Here is a 20,331-nt window from a genome sequence, read left to right as displayed (position 1 = left end):
TCCAACCTTCAACTGGAAAGTCATTCTAACCACCAGTTCCCCATTCCAATTCATGTCCAAACATTTTCCAGCCTTCTTGTCAACTTTTCAAGTTTTTTATTTTTTTTCTTTTTTTGGTTTTTGTTGTTCAAATTTCCCTTTTACAGTAAAACTATTGAGGTGATGGCCATATACCGCCACCTCCCCCATGGCAATATCAACTTCCTGTTCCCTGGAAGGAGTGATTAGAAAAATCAGGAAGGAGCTGGGAACTACAGCACCAGAGAGATGACCTCTGGTGGACAAAGCAACCATTTGGCTGGTGATTGAGGTGGCCGATGTGGTGCTCAAGGGCAGCTCTGATCTAATGGAAATGAGCTGGGAGGAAACTGAGGCAACATCCAATTGTGCACTAGAGGGCTGGAAGAGGTTATCAGCTGGTCACTATGAAAAGAGTGGCTGTTGCTAAGGACCACCATCAGTTAGACCAGTCAGTAGGCCACCATTTTGGTCACTAAGAAGGGAGCTGTGTTGAGTTTGAAGGGAGTAGGATAGGGAGGATATGATGAACAACACAGCCATCTGGGTTACTGGGGACAACACATGGGTTCTTGGGGTCACCCTGTTGGGTAACAGGGACTATATTTGAATATGGAAAGGGAAAAACAAGACAAATTGAGCCTGCTACAGCAGATGGCAGTCACCTTAGCTGTCGTAAAAGCAGCACAGAGAACAGGGGAAGGGGGATCCTGGCACGAGCCACTGAATACTAGGAAGACCCTCCTCAGTCCACTTGATCTTCTTTAGAGTTAAGTTCCAGCTTCCTCCTGAAATGGGAAGTTCTTCCTGCCCCCCCACCCCTTCTCCACAGAGTATGAACCATCCACCTCCCCCCACCCCCCAGACTAAGCCACTTCCGGTTCCAGCCAGACCACTTCCTATTTCAGAAGTGCTACTTCCTGTCCTGGATGAAGGCACTTCCAGTTCCTGCTGCACTGCTTCTGCCACTTCCCAGGCCACTTCTGTCCAGGCCTGGTCACTTCTTGTCTGGAGCAAGTCACTTCCTGTCCCAAGTGGCCCATTCAGCATCAGACCAAGTCCATAAGTGTCCCGACCGGCTCATAGCTTGCTATTGGCCACTGGACAAAACAGCATATTTCTTCTCATGGTAGATGTCTTGACCCAACCACCCCAAATGGCTGGAGTAAGTATGTAGAGGCCTGGGGCAGGGCAGAGGAGGAGTCCTGCTGCCCATGCCCTGAGCTGGGGTGGAATGCCAGAGCCTTCCCCATAAGGCCCCCATTTTTGGCAGACTAAGGGGAGTGGTTGGTAAGAGAAGTCAGAAGAGGGAGCTGAGGGGAGAAATGCTTTGATGCCCCGACCCTGGAGATGAGAGGGGCACAGGATAAGAAGCCAAGAGGGTAAGTAAAAGGAGATACAGGGAGGAGGATGCTAGGGAAGAGGAACAGACCTAGAGACAGAGGAGAGAGAAAGAAAATAAAAGAGAGGGAGAAGAGAAAAACAGTGAGAGGCAGAAAGAGGAGAAGTACCAACCAAAAGACAGACTGTTCCCACCCCTAGCTCTCAGTGGGTGAGGGGAACAAGGATCTCTGGGTCATGATTAGAGGAGGAGGCTGAGTCTCTGCCCCCTCCCCAGGGGAACAGGACCCAGAAACACAGAGACAGAAGGGTACACACAGCCAACCAGAGGGCAGGCGATAGTTGGGTGGATGTCTCAGGGAATCCTAAAAGTGGAGGAGAGGCAAGAGCCAGGAGGAGCAGAGGAGCTGATGGGGCAAAGGGGGCCAAGGAGATGCTAGAGGTGTCCCTCAAACCATGAATTAAACTGGAGAAGCACCCCACAAAGGGCTGGATCCAGGAGAGCCAGGTTGGAGGAGCCCTCATACCTTATAGTAGATGTTTGGGGGGCTCTGGGGAGGCCCATCCTGCACGATGTACACAGGATGCCCATAGTCACCACTCACCTTCTCATAGTGGGGACAGAAGGGGGGGTCTGCAGTCCCACCACCCCGCAGAGCTATGCCTAGCTCCCCAGGCTCAGTCTCTCTAGGTCCCATCCCACCTCCACCCCCCAGGCCCAGGGACCCTCCCCTCCCGAAGGAGCCAGGACCAGGGTGGCGACTCTCCGAAGGCTTGGCCCGCCGTCTCCGCCAACACATGGCACCCCCAGCCCCTGCCACGCCCAGCAAGAGCAGCGCCAGCCCCCCTGCTGCCCCGGCCACTGCGGGCATGCTGGGAGGGGGCAGGGGGCCTTCAGCACCCCGGGAGGTTGCATTGCTGGTGGGGTCACCTGGCAGGGAAGGGGTGAAGGAGGAAAGAGGGGGAGGGGCTGAAGGAGCCACCTGGGCATCTGGACACCCAGCCTTGGGGGTTCCCATGGGCTTCCCCAGTAGTGCTCAGGCCCTTTGGAGACCCTAAGCCCTTCCCCTCCCCGCCAAGCCCCATTCCAAATCCAGGTGTGTCCAGCCCTTCAACCCGTGCCAGGCAGTCCTCCCCCCTTCTCTGACAGCGCTGATTGAAGCACTGACTTGGCTAATTAGTTCTAATTGAGTCTTTTCCTCATTTGGCTTCCATTCCTGTCCCACCCTCCCATCCTCTCTTCTCCTCTTTCCTGTATCATTGCCCCCAAAACTGCAGAGGGAGGGAGAAGGTGGCGGCAGGGCAGCTAGGGTCCAAGAGCAGAGGAGGAGGGAAGGCAGGAGGCTGGACCCCTGGTTCCTACCTGCAGTGCTCTCTTTCCCGGGCTCCAGGCTGTGGGCCGCCCCTCGGTCTCTTTCCATGGGCATTTCAGACACAGGCTTTCGGGGGACAGCCCCTCCTCGGGGACCTGGAGATGGGGAAGACCTGAGAGAGGGGCTGAGACAGCAGCCCCCTGACCATGAAGATACTGCCCCAGCCTCCTTCAGCCCTTAGCAGGTGTGCCCCAGCCCCGCTCACTTTGTCCCACTCGGAGAAGCACCTTCATGCCTCTGGTGAGGCACACACCTCCCTGCAAGCTCTCCAGGCCTTCCCGGGTTCCATCCGACGTGGCTGGAAAAGAACCAGAGGGAGAATTTGGTGCTCAGAGCTACCGCTATTCCATCTCCACTCCTGGCCCCAACACCATCCGAGGTGGCTCCAAGGGTCCCTTCCCTTATCTGCCCTCAATCCCAGGGGTACCTTCCCACTAGACCCCGCCCTCTGCCCAGCAGTACCAATTATGTAGTAATCGTGGTGTGAGCGGAACTCGTGGCCCCAGAGATTAGGGCTATACTCCTGGAACTTGATGGTGAAGCGGAGATCCAGATCTGGCCGGTCACAAGTGAGGAGGAGGTTTGGGGCAGGGGGTGCCTCACAACGCCGGCCCTGGGCACCCCCTACCAGGTACAGCTTGTAGAACTCATAATTAGGAGAGGAGTGGGGACCCGGAGGCCGGGCCCGGGGGCAGAGCAGATCTAGCCGGTCCCCGATCTGAGGGTAGAGCACGTAACCACCCTCTGCCTGGAACCTGTGGGGAGGAAGGCGAGGTGGACAAGGATGAGAGGTGTCAGAGGTCTGGTCCCTGAGCTTTGCCTTCATCACTCCTCACCCCTGCAGGACAGCCTTTGTCTGAGTGGGGAGTCTGTTCTGACAGTGTGGGCACTAAGGGCTCTGGAAGCTCACGTTGGGGAAGCAGCAGGAGGCCCAGCTCAGAGGTCTCCTGCCCCTTGGTGTGCCCAAATGCACTCTTCAGCCCGCCCTCACCACATGCACACTGCCATCTCTCGCTCCATCACCAGCCCTGTTGCCATGGCAACAGGATGCCAGTTACCAAGGAGCTGGCCTCTCTGGAACCACACAGCCCACCCTCCCAGGTGATTTCACTATTCCATGGCAGTCAACGATGGGGGCAGAGCCTCCCCTTCCCCCAGGCCACCACTGAATTTCAGGGATTTCAAGGCAGAGGGGGCAGAATGGGAGGAGGGTGTGGAGGGTGATCCAGTGACCCCAAGTTGGCCAGGCAATGTGACAGAAGGCAAACCTGGCAATGGCCCTAAATGGGGCTAATGGGAACCAGGGTCTGTGGGCCAGCTGCCCCAGACTTTACCCTGCTCAGCACCCATCTTCCCCCAGGTCCCGCACCTCCTAGGGAAAGTGACCTATTGCTTTGGAATGGAAAGAGCTGACTATTCTACCCACAGCTGACACAAGCCCATGTCTCCCTTGGCCCCAGTGGCCACTAGCCTAACCTGCCAACAACTGCGGCCCCTCCCTGTGCATGAACGGCAGAGAGGGTCTCCGAACTTGGTCACAGGGGACTGCTGCTGGTATCTTCCCAGACTCCCTCCCATCCAACATCCCAAAGATCCCCCAGAACACTCTAACTCCCTTTTCTCAACTCTATCAGAATAAGCCTAAATTATATCCTCACTCTGCAGTTGATACTCCAGCTGCATGTGGGAGCTGGTGGGTAGGAGACTGGGAGAGGAAAAGATATTTGAGATTAGACCCCAAGAGAAAGGGGAGGGAGGCGGCCAGGCCAGGGAAATGTGACAGAGGCCAAAGAACAATCACCCTTGTTCTCCTTTAATGAGCTTATAATGTGTTCAAATACCTTACCTCTAATCTTCATAAAGGCTGTAAGGACTGAGGATACAAACTTGGAAAGGTTAAATGACTTGCCCAAGGCCACACGGCTGAAAGCCACAGAGCTAGGATTAAGACTTAGAAGGTTGTGAGCTCCAAAGCAGGACCTCTTCCCATGGCCTCACACAGCCTCCCCGGTAAGTAGGAAGTTTTCAAGACCCAGAACTCTTTTGCTCATGGGGAATGGGATCTGCATGGAGTCAAGGGACCTGGAGGACCTCCCAAGGGTTCTGTCCTACTCTGTGTGGCTTGAAGTTTCATCTGATCCCTGGCCTTTCTTCAGAGCAAAGGAAGTATGCCATGGGACAGAGGTCTAATGGAAGAGGTTGCAGCAGAGATGGGGGAAGGGGCAACTGAGTCCCCAAGACTCCAGATGCAAGAGAGAACATGGGGGCTTTAAGGGGTTCCAGACTTCTTCCAGCGAGAAATCCCCAAGCCAGGAAGGGCGTAAAATCTTCTGCTTGGGAAATTGTTCCACCAAGGGCTCACCTACCCTCTGTGGGCACAAGTGGGGAGACGGATGAGTGAAGAAGAGTCAAATGGGCATGGGTGAGTTGTCCCTGAAACCCCAACCTGAGCCCCTCCCCTCGCATCTCCACCACTGAGTCTCTTCTGGGGAAGGAGGCACCCCCCTTTCCTCTCAGCGCCTCAGCAGCACCTACTCAGCTGCTCTCCTGAGAGCTGACATTAACCAGGCTCCCTCTAAGCCCAGCCCCTGACACCACTCAAGTCTCCCACAAACCCAAATAACCGCTCCCTGGCCCTCCGGGTTACCCAGGAACTTTCAAATCCTTGCCCCTTGGGGGTCTCTCAAACTCTTGACACATGGCTATCACCACCCACATCCAGCTCTGTGTGCCACTCTCGAATCTGGCTCCCAAGATCACCTCTGTCTGGTTACCCATCAGCTCACATCCACACACCAGCACCCTCCCTCCAAGCCTCCTCCCAGCTCAGAGAACCCAGCCCCTCAAAGTCCCCAAAGCTTCCAAGCTTCCTGCCTAGGAGGTGTGGGGTCTCCCCAGCCCAGGGCCGCTCACCTCTTGTTTGCCGAATTCCAGTAGACAGGCTCCAGGCTGAGCCCAGACACCAGCCCCAAAACCCCGAGCAGCAGCAGGGTCCCGACTCGCACGCCCCCCGGCCCAGAATGGGGGGCCCCCATGACCCCGCCAAGGCCTGGGGGGGCGGGGCACCAACTCCCCCAAAGTCGCTCACCCCCGGGGGGTGACTGCCTTGGCCGCCCGGGCTATTCTGCCCGGGCCACCCGGGTGGCAGATGCCCCCGGCTCCCACGCGGACCCGCTTCCTGCTCCGCCTGTGCCCCCGCTCCGGAGCTCTCAGCCCACAGAAGCCCTTCCAGGGGCGGTCTGCAGGCGCCCTATGCCCCCGGCCCACGCGCCGGCACCCCGGGATCGGCGAGCGGGCCTAAGTAGGGGACTGGGGGAGCCGGGGACCGGGCGGGGGCGGCATGGGGCGCCAGGGGAGGGAGCGGGGAAAGGGGCGCCGAGCCGGAGCCCCAGCCTCGCTGGGATTGAGGGCAGCGGGCTAAGGGAGGAAACCAGTCCCGAGCCCAGGAGGGGGGAGTTAAAGGAGAGGCGGGGAGGGGGAGAGGATGGCGGAGGGAAAAACCGGAGCTGGAGCCCGAGTCGGAGCTGGCGGCAAGATCGCAGCCCACGTCCCCCACCCCTCTCACCTCGCGCACCTCCCGCCCGCCCAGCTGTCTCAACCCCGCGCCCCGCCTTGCTCCCCTGCGCGGTGTCTCACGCCCCCTTTGTCTTTGCGACTCTCGGTCTCTGGCTTAGTTTCTGCCCACCTCCCCTCCTGCCCTGGGATCGCCGGGACGGCTGGAATCTTCCGCTCTCTCAAATCCAGAAAGGCTCTCTCGCCCTCTACATCCCGAGGAACCCAGCCCCTTTCCCTCCCGCAGCCGCCTCCTCCCCCATCCCAAAACAACACCGCTGCTCTTGGGAGGTCTGGAGAGCATAATAATAACCTTGAAGGCTCCGCACTTTACGGGAGCGAGGGGAGGGAGGAGAGTGGTTCGACTAGACTACCTGTGAGGTGGGGAGGGGCAGAGCTGAAGGATCCCCATTGCAGTGATGAAGAAACTGAGGCTCGGGGAGGCCCTGTGACTTGCCCAAGGTCACACCGAGAATCTGGGATGAAGCTGAAACCAAACCCAGCCTGCCGAACTCCCAGTCCTTGGGGTTCCTTGTCACAGCCTCCCCGACCCTTTACTGCTACCTGGGCGTTGACGAAAGGCAAGAGATTAGGGGGTAAACGCGGGCCCTTCTTAGATGGTTGTGGGGAGAAACGGGTCTGGAGAGGAAAGGCAAAACCTACAACCCCAAACCCGCGTTCAGCCGGAAGGGCTGTTTCCAATTATCCTGGGGGAAGGGAGGAGGCTTTGCCTTTTTGGGTGTAAGAGCCCCGGCTTTCAGCACCTCTGGGCAGAGGTGACATTCCTCACTCCTCTCCAGTCGTCGTCACAGGCGTCCCGTTCTCCCCTCAGACTGGGAGTCCACAATCAAACCCTCTGCTGAGTCTCTCTTCAGAGACCTCTTCTCGGTGTCTGGCAAGGTGTGTGTGGAGGGGAATCGGGGAGCCACTGCTTGAAACAACACCCCCCCCCCCAAACCAAGACAGAGCAGATAAATGGAGAAACCAGACGAGTGACAGCTGCTGAATGACTCGCCCTTGCCGTGCTTCTAACGCGAATACAGAACGTGACGTTTGCGGTTTTCGGCACCTTTACTCTTTCATGTGTGCCCTTGACTCTGGCTACTCAGTCACCTGCCTCTTGGGGAGTCCAGGCGAGGGGAGGCGGTCCTCTGGCTTTCCTTCCCCCAGAGCTGACTAACGGTCCCTCAGCTGCCGAATGATGGTAAATAGTGTCGTGTGAGAGAGCGCGGGTGTCTCGTCTGTCACCGTCTGCACAGTCTAACACAGTCACACCCAACAGTCTGACACACAGCTCCTGCCACTCCTGCTCAGCCACACTCACCGTGACCCCTGTCGCCCCCACCTTGGGAGTGAGATTTCAAACAGGTTTCCCCCTTCAGTTTACCAAGTTGCCTAGCAACCCGCCAGTCAATGGCACGAGGCCCCACCCCCCACTGGCTTGACTTCACACGAAGCTTCGCAGCCCCATTGGTTCCCGCCTAGTCCCACCTCTCAACCCTGGTTTCAGGAATATTACGCCAGTCCCCGCTGCTGGACTCCGGAGCCCACTGGTAACCCTCCCAGCCTCATCTCCATCATCTGCCTCCCCAAAGAGACACAAAGATTCTAGTATCATATAAAATCTTTTTATGTAAACTCGCCCCCACCTCCCTCTGTCCTTCCCTGTCCCATCTCCTCCTGGTGGGCATCTGAGATGCTGGTGTCTGGGCCTCCCCCACACCACCAGAGCTGAAGCTGACATTCAAGGTGCACATGGCGCATGGAGAGCAGAGGAAGGTCCACTTCCTCCTCCCTCTCATCCCCACTCTCCGTGGGTTCCGGAAACACACGCTGCCCGGAGGCGGTGGCCAGCAAAGGCAGGCTAGGATGCAGGCTATAGGGAGAGATGGGTGGTGCCGGTCAGTTCCCTGAGCCAGGATGCCCACTCCCTCAGGTTTACCTCCCTCCCAAACTGAGCCCCCAAATGTGCAAAATTGACTCGTGACCTCACGCCATTGGTGCAGTCCTTCTGGGGCTGGAAACTCAGCACTGGCTCCGGCTTGCTCTCAAGCCCCGCCCCGCCGGTGTCCCACACAGAGACAGCCCCGCTGGTGCTGCCGCTCACAAGGAACTGCCCGGTCCTGGAGGAGAGAGGAGAGAGGCCTGCCGACATGGAGTCATCACCCGGGGCAGGAACCCTTCATCGTCAAGGGCTGGGATCCCGCAGTTGGATTCTGGCATCCCAGGGGCATCAAGGCCCCAGCAGAGAGGACTGCTAGTCACTCACGGGTCCAGATCAAAGTAGATACGCTGATTGGTGGTAACCTCTCGGCTCAGGGACCACAGTGGGTGCCCAAGCTGCCGAAGATCCCAGCACAGAAGCTCAGCATCCTGAGAACAAAAAAAATAGGAGCCTAGAATCCACCCTCCACTCCCCTGCCTCCAAGACATGCCTGCTTCCCTCCAGGGTTATAAGCACTCCTTTAGCTGGGTTGATTTTTCCCCCCATGCCTATCTCCTAACACAGCAGACTACATCCCCACTCCTGCCTTCTACCCACTTGTTTTGGAACCTCAGAATATGATCCCTACCTTGCGGGCTCCGGAGAAGAAGCAATTGCCATCGGGGTGAAAGCAGAGGTGCGTGATGCCCCCTTGGTGTCCTCCCAGCAAGGCAAGAGGGGACCCATCTTCCCAGGTGTACAGGCCCAGGGAGCGGCCATAGGAGCCACAGGCGTAGAGGGGCTGGGTTGGGCTGAAGGCTATGCAGGAAATGATGCCACTCTGGCCCTGCCTTTTTGCTAGAAGGGGAAGGAACAACGTGGGGGAGAGGGCAAGAGTACCCAGCATTAACCAGGCTAATCAGAGGTGTACCTCTGTCTCCTGTCCCAGAGCCCAGGTGCTGGACTCAGTGTCCCCCACACCCCATTCGTTTTCAGCAGGATGAAAACTTCTGATGCTCCCTAAATCCTTCTATCCCCTTCCAAGGACTGAAAGATGCAAGCCCCACTCTCTTCCCTCTCAAACCTCAATTTTTCTTTTTTTAAAAAAATTCCAAAAAAAATCCCATCTTATTTGTTTCCCCAGTCCAACACCTAATAAGCATTCAATTACTGCTTTTATTTTTTCCTTTGGTTGCACCACAAGACATCCAAGATCTTAGTTCCCTGACTGGGATCAAACCTGTGCCCCCTGCAGTGGAAGCGCAGTCTTAACCACTGGACTGCCAGGGAAGTCCCCTCAATTTTTCCTTGGAAGGGTCAGAAAGCTGAGACTTATAGGCAAACGGAATCAGCTTCTCCAGTTTCTTGGAAAAACCAAGACTTTGGGAACCAAGAGGTAAAGAACCAACAGGGGAGGGGCTCAGGAGTGAACCAGCTCTTGACTTGAGTTTGACCTTGGGAAAGTTTTATCCCCTCCCTGAGTCTGCTTTCTCCTCTGCCTACTGGGTACAACCTCCCAGGGCTGTGAGGATAACAAGCCCCAACCCCCCACCTCCGCACATGACCACAGGGCCCCTCTGCTCTTGGCTGGGCCCCTTCCTCTCCTCCCTTGGAGGCGCAGACTGCTTACCAAATGTGGTTCGGACCTCGCAGTCTCTGCCAGGCCGGGATGTGGAGAAGACACGCACAGTCCGGTTAAAGCCACAGAAGAGCTGGGAGCCATCCGGGGAGAAGCAGAGCGAGTGGGCTGCCGTCAGCTCATCCTAGGGGAAGGGAAGGGCTGGAAACAGGCCTGGCGCACAGCCTCTTCCTTCTTCAGGAAGGAGAGCTGGGCCAGGGCAAGCCCTGCGGCTGGGTGGAGAATCCCTACCAGGTGATTGTAGGAGCGAAAGGAAGCCCGGAGCTCTCCGGTGAAGGCGTCCCAGATGTGAATTGGGTTCTCCCGGCTGCTGCTGGCCACGCTGAGAGAGACACGGACACTGAGGCCCCGGTGCTGTCAAAGGAAGGGAGGAAGCCAACTGACCGGCCCTCTCAGCTCACATCTGAAGGTCAAAGCAAGCTTCCCTCCTCCTGAGACCCCCACAGCCCCTGGCTGTCTCTCAGTAGAGGGTTCCCTTAAAACGGGGTGGGGAGGGAAAGCAGGCAAAAGACATCACTTACTAGGAGGTGTCCGGCTGAGCTGAAGACATCAGGGAATACCAGCAGTAGTCATAGATGGTGTCGCCTTCCACCATTCGAAGGACGGGAGCCTAGACAGAGATGCGGAGATGCCTGGGTCACTGGTAGGACAAGGAGGCCCACTTGGACCTGGAGCAGCTTTACGGCAGAGGGAGACACTCTGTGGGCACTTAACCAGGCAGGGGAAGGCAGATCAGGCAAATACAAGAACAAGACCTTGAGCTTCAAGGCTCAGCTCAGACTTTCACATCAGAATTGGGCCACTAAACGCCATACAGATTTATCCTTTTGCTTTGTCAACACTTAAGAGAGGAAGAAACAAATAACACCCCAACCCAGAGACAAAGAACCAGCCAATGATGCAAATACCCACCAAGCCACCTACCAGGTGCCATTGGATCCTTTATAAAAGTTGTCGACCAGTTCAAACAAGCAAAGAAGTATTAAAACAAAGCCAAACCAAACCCTGTGAGGCCTCCACTTAGCTTAAGAAACAAAATATTTTACCAAACAGTTAAAAACCTCTTCCCAATGAAATCCTCCTTCAGAGGGAAACACTATCCTGAATTTATCATTCTTGTATATTTCTTTAGGAATATATTCATAGAGGAAAGACAATATATAGCATGGTCTCACTTGCCTTTAAACTTAATATGAATGGTACCAAGCTGTATGCATCCCATCGCGATTATGAGATTTATGGTGACAAACTTAGCTTGAATTCACGCATTTTTCCTGCTTCACAGCACTCCATTCACGCATCGTTCTCTATTGACAGTCACTGATGTTTTTCCAGTTTCTGGCAAGTGCGCTTTAACAATCTGGTACACATGTGGGAGGGATTCTCTGCAGTTTCTGCTACTGAGGGAAACCACTGGGCTCCATGGTATGCGCTCTGCCAACTCTACGAGATCGTGTCACATTTTTTTCCCAAAGTGCTCATCCCAATTTATTCTCCCCACAGCAGCGTGTAGGAGCACCCATTGCTCTGCCTCCTCTTGCTGTTGCCAGACTTCCATGCTTTTCTCAATTTGAAGGCTGTGAAATGGTATTTCATTACAATATAAACTGGCATCTCTCATTACCAGTGAAGTGAAGACATTTTTCTTTTTAAGGGCACCTTCTCATAGTTTTTGCTCAGTTTTCTCCTTGGTTGTTGTCTTTGACTTACTGACTTGAAGGAAATCTTCACATCATCAGGATATGAGTCCTTTGTCACTTACTTGCTGGCCCTTGGGGTGATGTCACCCAGCTGTGACTGCAGGTCCACATCTCCACTCTTAACCCTTGCATCTGACTGCATGGAGTAAAGTTCCATTAGGGCATCACACAGGCTCCTCAAACTCAGTTTAGCTGGGATAGACCCAGCCTCTGCTGCCTCTGAATCTGCTGCTCCTCCTGGGCTCTCCACCCGGTTCTCAAGCCTAAACTCTGACCACCCTGACTACTACTCTCTTCACGTCCTTTCCTCTCCTGGTCCAACCCAAGGCCAGAGCTTGCCGATTCCACCTCCTAGGTTCGCTTGAACATGTCTCCTTACCTTTGATTCCACGTGTAGCCACTACCTTCTTGCCAGTGTTTCTACACATGCCCTGGCCTCCCTCCTCCCTATACTCTAACCTGCCACTCAAATTTCCACTCTTCAGCCACACTGAGGCCCTGGACTCTTGTCATCATTCTCTTGCTCAAAGCATTGCAATGCTTCTTCATAACCCTCAGTATAAAACCCAATCTTCTAGGAAGCCTTCCCTTACCAAGCATCTACCCCACACCCACCTCTCCAGGCTCATCCCTCACCCCTGCCTTCTTTCCTGTAACATCTCCATACCCCACCATCCTGATTCCCAGCTCTGAGAAGGTGCCAACTCACTGCATTCCTGGGCTGCAGGCTTTCACACACACTAGACTCCAAGTCTGGAACAGCCTTCCTTCATTTCCCCCAACAACTCTTCCTGGTCAAATCCTAGCCATCCTTTGGGTCTCTCAGACACTTCTCCCCATGGGAAGCCTCCTCCTGAACCACGTTCCAAATGCCCTCTGTGTCTCCACTCTGCAAAAGACAGGAATCATGTCTGTCTGTCTTACCACTGTTTCCCCAACACCTACTGAGGAATCAGTACAATCAGCAGTCAAATGTTTTAATGGGAAAATGGAAATAGAAGACTGTCCCAATAACATAAGGCCCAAAATAATAGCACCTTGAATTAAAACAGAGTGAACTGGATAAATTAGAAAGATCAGGTGGACTTGATGGGATTTGGTAATTAATTGGATGTGGGGGTTAGGAGAGGGCGATTAAAGGATGAGATCCTGGTTTGGATACCTAAGGTCACCAAGATGGTGGAAGGACTTGGCATGCACAGGAGAGCTGAGGTGCCAAGGTACTCAGCGAGTTAGGGAGAATCAGACAGCCTAAGCCACAAAGGACAAGTTTTTACAAAGCAGAAAAGCAATTGTGTGGATATAGCATTTGAGAATGAGGACACCCCTCCCCAACCTGAGATATATAGGACACAGAGGTTGCACAGTCTCCCCTAGAGAAGGTACAGGAAAGGGAAGACCTCAGGCAAGAGCCACAGGGTAGGCAGAGTACTCAGGGAAGAGGCGGGGACATAGAAACAGGAGTTCCAGAAAGCTCTGTGAAAAGGTAGAAAAAGGAAGGGAGGAGTTGGGAAACTATGTTGAGAAGCAGCAGTACACAGATGCACAAAAATACCCCCAAACCGCCCCCACTTTCCCCACCTACATAAATACTATCCGTTTCCACACCAAACTTTCAGACATTAAAAATGAAAGTACATGCCTCAAGGCCAAAACACCAAAACGTGAAACGGAAACGATAATGCCACAAATTACACATAGACTTAAAAGAGAAAACAGCTAATGAGTGAGGCTGTGATAGAATTGGTATACTCATATTGCCAACACCAGTAATAATAATAAAAAGAATAAACAGCATAAAAAGCTTTTGAAAACAAACTGATTATTGGTATTACAAGACATAAAAAAAATACTGATACTCTCCGACCTAGGGTATTTCTTATAAAACTTCTCTGTTTCTCTGAAGAATCTACATCAAAACACATGGAGATGTTCACTGAAAAATAATTTATGATATAAAAAACCCTGAAAACAATCCAAAAGTCCAAAACAGAGGAAGAGTTAAGAAAACTATCATAAGCATTCAATGTAATATCATAAACCATTAAGCATGATAACCACAAAGACTGGAGGACCACAAAAAACATTTATGATATGACTGTTAAAAGTAACAGTGTACAAAACCATCTACCATAGTATTACAACCACATAGAAAGCTTCGGTATTTGGACAGAGCTTAGGAAGAATGACAATGACAGAAAACCAAAGACAAACCCAGACAGTGTATTAAAAATCAGAGACATTACTTTGCCTACAAAGATTCGTGTGGTCAAAGCTATGGTTTTTCCAGTAGTTATGTATGGATGCAGGAGCTGGACAATAAAAAAGGCTGAGCACCGGAGAACTAAGGTCTTAGAACTGTGGCGTTGAAGAAGACTCTTGAGAGTCCCTTGAACAGTAAGGAGATCAAACAAGTCAATCCTGAAGAAAATCAACCCTAAATATTTATCAGAAGAACTAATGCTGAAGCTGAAGCTCTTAACATGGTGGCCACCTGATACGAAGAGCTGACTCACTGGAAAAGACCTTGACGCTGGGAAAGACTGGGGGCAGGAGGAAAAGGGGATGACAGAGGATGAGATGGTTGGATGGCATCACCAACTCAATGGACATGAGTTTGAGCAAATTCCAGGAGATGGTGAAGGACAGGGAAGCCTGGCGTGCTGCAGTCCATGGGATTGCAAAGAGTTGGACATGACTGAGCAACTGAACAATAACAACCAGAAAGAATATATAAAAACATAAAGGGCTAAATTTTGTAGAGTGGTAGAAAACAATGACGTTTCCCCCTTTGTACCATTCTCATTTCTCTAAAACAAGTGTGTGTAAAAAAATAAATAAATAAAATAAAACAAGTGTGTGCAATAAATGTTCGAGTTCTCACATTTCCAGCCTCCTCTAACTATCCCTGCTCCTGAACTCTTTCAGGCTGGCTGCACCATGCCCACCTGGTCCTGGTTTCTGGACACCACTGGTTTCTGTTGCAGAAACCAGGGCAAGGTGTGCCTTACAGCTTGCACAAAGAACTACCATGTCTGCAGTCTCTGAGCTCACAGAGATGCAGGACAGGCAGGCATTCAGGACCATCCCTGGAACAGGAGACCCTTCTTTCATAAGACCTGCACTCCCACTGACCTACACGCCTGGCATGTAGACTGTGCTCAATGAATATTTGTTGAATGAATCAGCAATGAAAGAATGAATAAAAAGGCCCAACATCCTGGCCTCTGCCATTCCTTGACTTCCTCAGCACCCACGGCCACCACCTCCACTCTGGACCAGCTGCCCACACACACAACTGAGTCATCACCACAATCTCTGGCCATCATCTCCACCCCATCCAGGGGCACCCCACAGGTCTAGTAGTTAGGACTCCATGCTTTCACTGCCAAGGGAGGGCCTGGGTTGGGGGAAAAAAAAAAAAAGAACATCCAACCCATTTGGCTCCCTGAATTTCTGTTCAGCTTCACCAGAAGCCCATTTACAACCCATTTCCTTACCCACCTTACATGCTGGTTAACCATGACAGGGGTACTCTGGCAGACACTCTCGAAACACCCCTGGTCTTTCTCTCCTGGCAAACCCCAGACAGACCTCCTATTCCTCCTAGACCATGCTTGCACTCAACTAACACCAAGGACTACTAGTGTGTGCTGAACACTGACTGCATGCCAGGCACTATTTTTAGCGCTTTACCCTAATTCTTTTAATTCTCACCACAACTCTATGCTGCTGCTGCTGCTGCTAAGTCGCTTCAGTCGTGTCCGACTCTGTGCGACCCCAGAGACGGAAGCCCACCAGGCTCCCCCGTCCTTGGGATTCTCCAGGCAAGAACACTGGAGTGAGTTGCCATTTCCTTCTCCAATGAATGAAAGTGAAAAGTGAAAGGGAAGTCGCTCAGTCATGTCCAACTCTTAGCGACCCCTTGGACTACAGCCTACCAGGCTCCTCCATCCATGGGATTTTCCAGGCAAGAGTACTGGAGTGCGGTGCCATTGCCTTCTCCGATAACTCTACGAAGTGGGTGCTATTATTACCATCTTCATTTTACAAACAGAGAAACTATAGTCAACTTACTGAGGAAAGATGCACAACCATGCTAACTGGTCTCACTTTCAATGAAGGATAACAAATTTCTAGCGGGGACTGAGCAAAGAGTAGTGCTGGGCTTCCCTTGTGGCTCAGCTGATAACATATCCACCTGCAATGCGGGAGACCTGGGTTCAATCCCTGGGTTCAGAAGACCCCTGGAGAAGGGAAAGGCTACCCACTCCAGTCTTCTGGCCTGGAGAATTCCACGGACTGTATAGTCTGCTGCTGCTAAGTCACTTCAGTTGTGTCCGACTCTGTGTGACCCCATAGACGGCAGCCCACCAGGCTCCACCGTCCCTGGGATTCTCCAGGCAAGAACACTGGAGTGGGTTGCCATTTCCTTCTCCAATGCATTAAAGTGAAAAGTGAAAATGAAGTCACTCAATTGTGTCAGGCACTTTGGGACCCCATGGACTGCAGCCCACCAGGCTCCTCCGCCCATGGGATTTTCCAGGCAAGAGTACTGGAGTGGGGTGCCATTGCCTTCTCCGACTGTATAGTCTATGGGGTCGCAAAGACTGAATGGACACGACTGAGCCGGGAAGAAAAAAAAAAGAGCACTGCTACTCTACATCGAGCATTCCTTGGTGGTTTTGATTTTCTACTCCCTGGGGATTGATCATTTCACACCTTCTGCTGTCTCCCCACAGCCCCCTTCCTTCAGCTGATAGCCTCCTGTTATGCTTCCCTGAGAAGCCAAGAGACTGAGACACCCAAATCTTCCCATGACCAAACAACTTCCTCTGAACACACCCTTTGCCTTTCTTCCCACGGCGAGCAAGGATTCTGCGCCTGTCAAAGTCTAGTCCTTCAGTGTGCTCTGGATCCTGTCTTCTCCCAGTCACACACGGACTCTGTCACACAGCCCTCTCTTACAGCAGCAATTCCTCCCTCTCTACTGGCTATTCCTGACCTCACAGAAGCATCTTGTTAACCTTTCTTTAACCCCACATTCCCTCCGGTCACCATTCCATTTCTCAGCTCCCTTTCACAGGGAAACACTTTCAAAGAATTTTCTCTTCCATCCCCCTACAATCGGCTTCTGCATCCAACATTTCTCTGAAAGTGCTTTTCTTAAAGTCATTAATGTTTTCTTGGGTCATTCTCTAAATCTGCTCTCACTCTCAACATGGTTAGACATGATCAGAATCATTAGACGTGATTTTGGCCTCCACTTTTGTAACTTCTCCTGTACCCATCTCCATGTGCCTGAGCGCTCCATCTGCTTGAGCCTTCTTCTCCATTTCCACTCTCTCTTGAGATTGACTCCATTCTCAATTCCAAGATACCATCGACATGCTCTCTCACTTTCAAAGTATATCCCCAGCACCCTTCTCCAAGTCTCTCCTTAGGTTTACATTTCACATTTAAAGTACCTAAAAATCCTTACTTCTGTCCCAACATTTCTTCATATCCTCTGAGTAAACTGTATCCCCATCCACCCAACTGACTTCCAAGTCCTAAGAAATATACTTCAAAACCACCCACCTCTATCTCTCCTGATACCACACTAGCACAAGCCAACATCATTTTTTACCTAGACTGTGGGATACACATCTAGATGAATCTCCACTCTTGCCCACTCACAATCCACTCTCTAGATTTCAGCCATCATTTCACTCCTCTCTTTTAATCTCTCCCACGGCTTCCTCAAAACACTTCAAATGCCCTACCCACAAGATGTGGCTGCCAGCCACCTTGCCATCTTCACCACGCTTTCCCCCTCACTGGCCTTGGTCCAGGCGCACTGGCTTGCTTTCTGTTGCTTGAACACATAAGGCTCTTTCCCAGCTCTAGGTCTTTGTATAATAGCATTTTTGCCTCTTGGAAAACTTCACATGACTGATCTCGTCATCTTTCAGATATCAGCTCAAATGCCTCTTCTTCAGAGAGCCCCTCCCCTGACCTTGTTTTTAATCTAAAGCAGCATCCTCGGGACTTCCCTGGTGGTCCAGTGGCTAAAACTCTGAGCTTCCAATGCAGGGGGCCCGGGTTCAATCCCTGGTCAGGAAACTAGATCTGACATGCCACACTTAAAAGATCCTGCATGCTACAACTAAGACCTGGCACAGCCAAATAAATAAATAAAGTTTAAATAAATAGGTAGATAAAATGACACTATTCAAAAATACAAACAGGTAAAAATAAAGCAGCATTCTCTAGTTAGTCTTTGTTCTGTTTATTTCCTTCATAGCATTTATTTATTTCCTTCACAGACTTATTATCATATGTAAAGAACTTCATTATTTATTTACACATTTGCTGTCTGTCTCCCACACAAAAAAAGCAAACCAGCTCTCTGTCTCATTCATCACTTTATCCCAATACCCAACACAGTAAGTGAATGCTGCTGCTGCTAAGTCATTTCAGTCGTGTCCGACTCTGTGCAACCCCATGGATGGCAGCCCACCAGGCTCCGCCATCCCTGGGATTCTCCAGGCAAGAACACTGGAGTGGGTTGCCATTTCCTTCTCCAATGCATGAAAGTGGAAAGTGAAAGTGAAGTTGCTCAGTCATGCCCGACTCTTAGCAACCCCATGGACTGCAGCCTGCCAGGATCCTCCATCCATGGGATTTTCCAGGCAAGAGTACTGGAGTGGGTTGCCATTGCCTTCTCTAACACATCTCTGTAAGTCAATTAAAAACCACAGTGAGAAAAAAAATAAAAATAAAAACAAAAACCACAGTGAGAAAGCCACTACTCTTTTACAAGAAACACATATTCCTAACTAAAGAAGGACAAATATCTCTTTAAGTGACTTCGGAATTCAGGGTAGAAATATTACTTGTGGAAACTCATGGTGAAGTGTCCTGCCTGAGAACAGGAAACATGTGGACTGTTCTTTCTCCATCTACAGGAAGGCCTTAAAAGTGCAATGTCTGATGAAGTGGCAGTTAGCTCTTAGCCCCTGCCCTTACCATTTCCGCATATTCCAGTTGCTCCCCCTCATTGTACAGCTCTGGGGGCAGGTTATAAATCCGCAGAATATTATCAGCACTATTGGTCAAGATGCAGGAACCATCAGGGGCCCTAGGAGGATGAAAGAGTTAGAAAGCTGGACAGACCTAGATTTTCCAAGTGCAGGGCTAGGGCTGAGCTGACCTCTGGGATAGATAAACAGCCCTAGGACCTTGAGGAGAGAAGACACACAATCCTAAATGCAACTGAAGCTCAGGCCAGGAATTCTTACTCCTTCTCCCACCATGGTAGATCCTTCTCCCAGATAAATGGGCTGTTTTAAGGTGGAAATCCTGGGCGTGGTTTTCTCCCTGCCCTATAATCCTTACTTACCACTTACAGCCTTTCAAGAAGTTTTCAGGTTGGGTGATGAACTCTGACCAGGAACCACTGAGAAACCGAGGTACCTGGGAGAAGTTGTAGTTCCAAATGCTGTAAGGAAGATGGAGGGGTGGACAACAAACTTGGGTCGCCAAAGCGAAGTGGAAATGGGCCTGGAAAAATGGGGCTGAGGACTGGCCTATGAGATTACTTCACACTCCCAATCTCCTCAGATTCCTGAGCCAACCGCTAGCCCCACTTACGTGTATCCCTCATCCTCTGGAGTGAGTTCTTCAGACACACCTTCCACGTCTTCTCCGGGCCCCAACTCTGGCCTGTTTGTTTCTTCTGCAGGAAGGCTCACATTTTCAGATAGTTCTTTCTCTTCGACTCGACTGCTCAACTCACTAGGAGAACCAAACCCTGTTTCCAGGGGAGTGGGGAGAGAAGCTGGGACCCCTTCCTCCAGCTCCTGGGACAGAGCTAAGCCAGCCATGGGATCTGAGGACACCTGGGGCGGATCATCCCCATCGCGTGGCGTTGGCATCAGTTCAGGGTCCGTATTTTTATCCATCGGGGAAGCCTGATGAGACAGACGGGCTGGAGCTGGGGCCTGGTCTGAAGGAAGGCAGTCTGGAGCTAATGGTGGAGCCTCCGGTGTCTTCATACTGCAGAGGAAGCGCGACAGACATTGGCCGCGGCCAGGCAGCCCTCTTCCCGGCGGCTACCAGGGGCCGGGCCCGCGGAGCAGCCGAGACCGCTTCAAAGTTCGCACGGATTGGGATGCAGAACTGGAAAAATGCTCCAGTGCGTTCCTCCTCCCAGGAGGGGGCACAAGGCCCAGCGAATAAACAGCGTTCCTAAGCCTAGTCGGTAGCTAAGTGCCACCAGTTCTCGCGGGATTTGGGTCCACGTTTCCATTGGACCTCAGCATCCCTGATCAGACTTCGCGCGCAACCCAAGGTAGGGGCGGGGTAGGAACGTAACAGGTCACGGGTAATCGTTCCCATCAAGCCCTGGGGCCCTGGAAAGTTTGAAGTGGCTGCTGGGAGCTGTAGTCCGAAAGCTTCCGCCTCGACGGGAAGTGCTTGAGCTCCCCCTGCGGTCTTCCGCGACAGTTCTTAAAGCACCTACTCCCCTCCCCAACCGGCAGAGGGCGCCAGCGCTCTGTTCGATGTTACAGGTTTTGCGCGTCTTTTGCATCTCATTACCTAAATTTTTCAGACCTCTGTCTCTTTTCATTCATTCAATAAATACTTATTATTGAACTCTTACTTGCTACCCAGTACTGTAGTAGGTACTGGGAAACAACAATCAATAAGATTGTAGACAAGGTCTCTGCCCTTCTAAGTCTTAGGTTGCTATGTATTGAAGGCAAGGAACAAATCACTTCAGAAAATGATAGGGGTGTG

At 52.1% G+C, this 20,331-nt stretch overlaps 2 protein-coding genes across 2 annotated transcripts; both read right to left on the bottom strand.

Annotated features, from left to right (window-relative positions):
* Positions 1-67: 67 nt before the first annotated feature.
* EFNB3 (ephrin B3) lies at positions 68-6,282 on the bottom strand. Its single transcript, XM_061389665.1, has 5 exons — positions 5,646-6,282; positions 3,195-3,487; positions 2,938-3,030; positions 2,723-2,827; positions 68-2,290 (listed from the first exon to the last, which is right to left on the bottom strand). The coding sequence occupies exons 1-5, from the start codon at positions 5,765-5,767 to the stop codon at positions 1,881-1,883; spliced, it is 1,023 nt and encodes a 340-aa protein (XP_061245649.1). The 5' UTR covers positions 5,768-6,282; the 3' UTR covers positions 68-1,880.
* A 1,616-nt stretch (positions 6,283-7,898) lies between these two features.
* Positions 7,899-19,866, bottom strand: WRAP53 (WD repeat containing antisense to TP53). The gene is made up of 10 exons (XM_061389646.1): positions 19,183-19,866; positions 18,932-19,030; positions 18,559-18,670; positions 10,369-10,457; positions 10,079-10,169; positions 9,839-9,971; positions 8,858-9,066; positions 8,554-8,657; positions 8,273-8,407; positions 7,899-8,160 (listed from the first exon to the last, which is right to left on the bottom strand). The coding sequence occupies exons 1-10, from the start codon at positions 19,584-19,586 to the stop codon at positions 7,914-7,916; spliced, it is 1,623 nt and encodes a 540-aa protein (XP_061245630.1). The 5' UTR covers positions 19,587-19,866; the 3' UTR covers positions 7,899-7,913.
* Positions 19,867-20,331: the final 465 nt, after the last annotated feature.

Source organism: Bos javanicus, chromosome 19 (genome assembly GCF_032452875.1).
Source record: "Bos javanicus breed banteng chromosome 19, ARS-OSU_banteng_1.0, whole genome shotgun sequence".
In the NCBI taxonomy this organism is placed as follows: Eukaryota; Metazoa; Chordata; class Mammalia; order Artiodactyla; family Bovidae; genus Bos; species Bos javanicus.
This window is presented reverse-complemented; position numbering and strand designations above follow the sequence as displayed.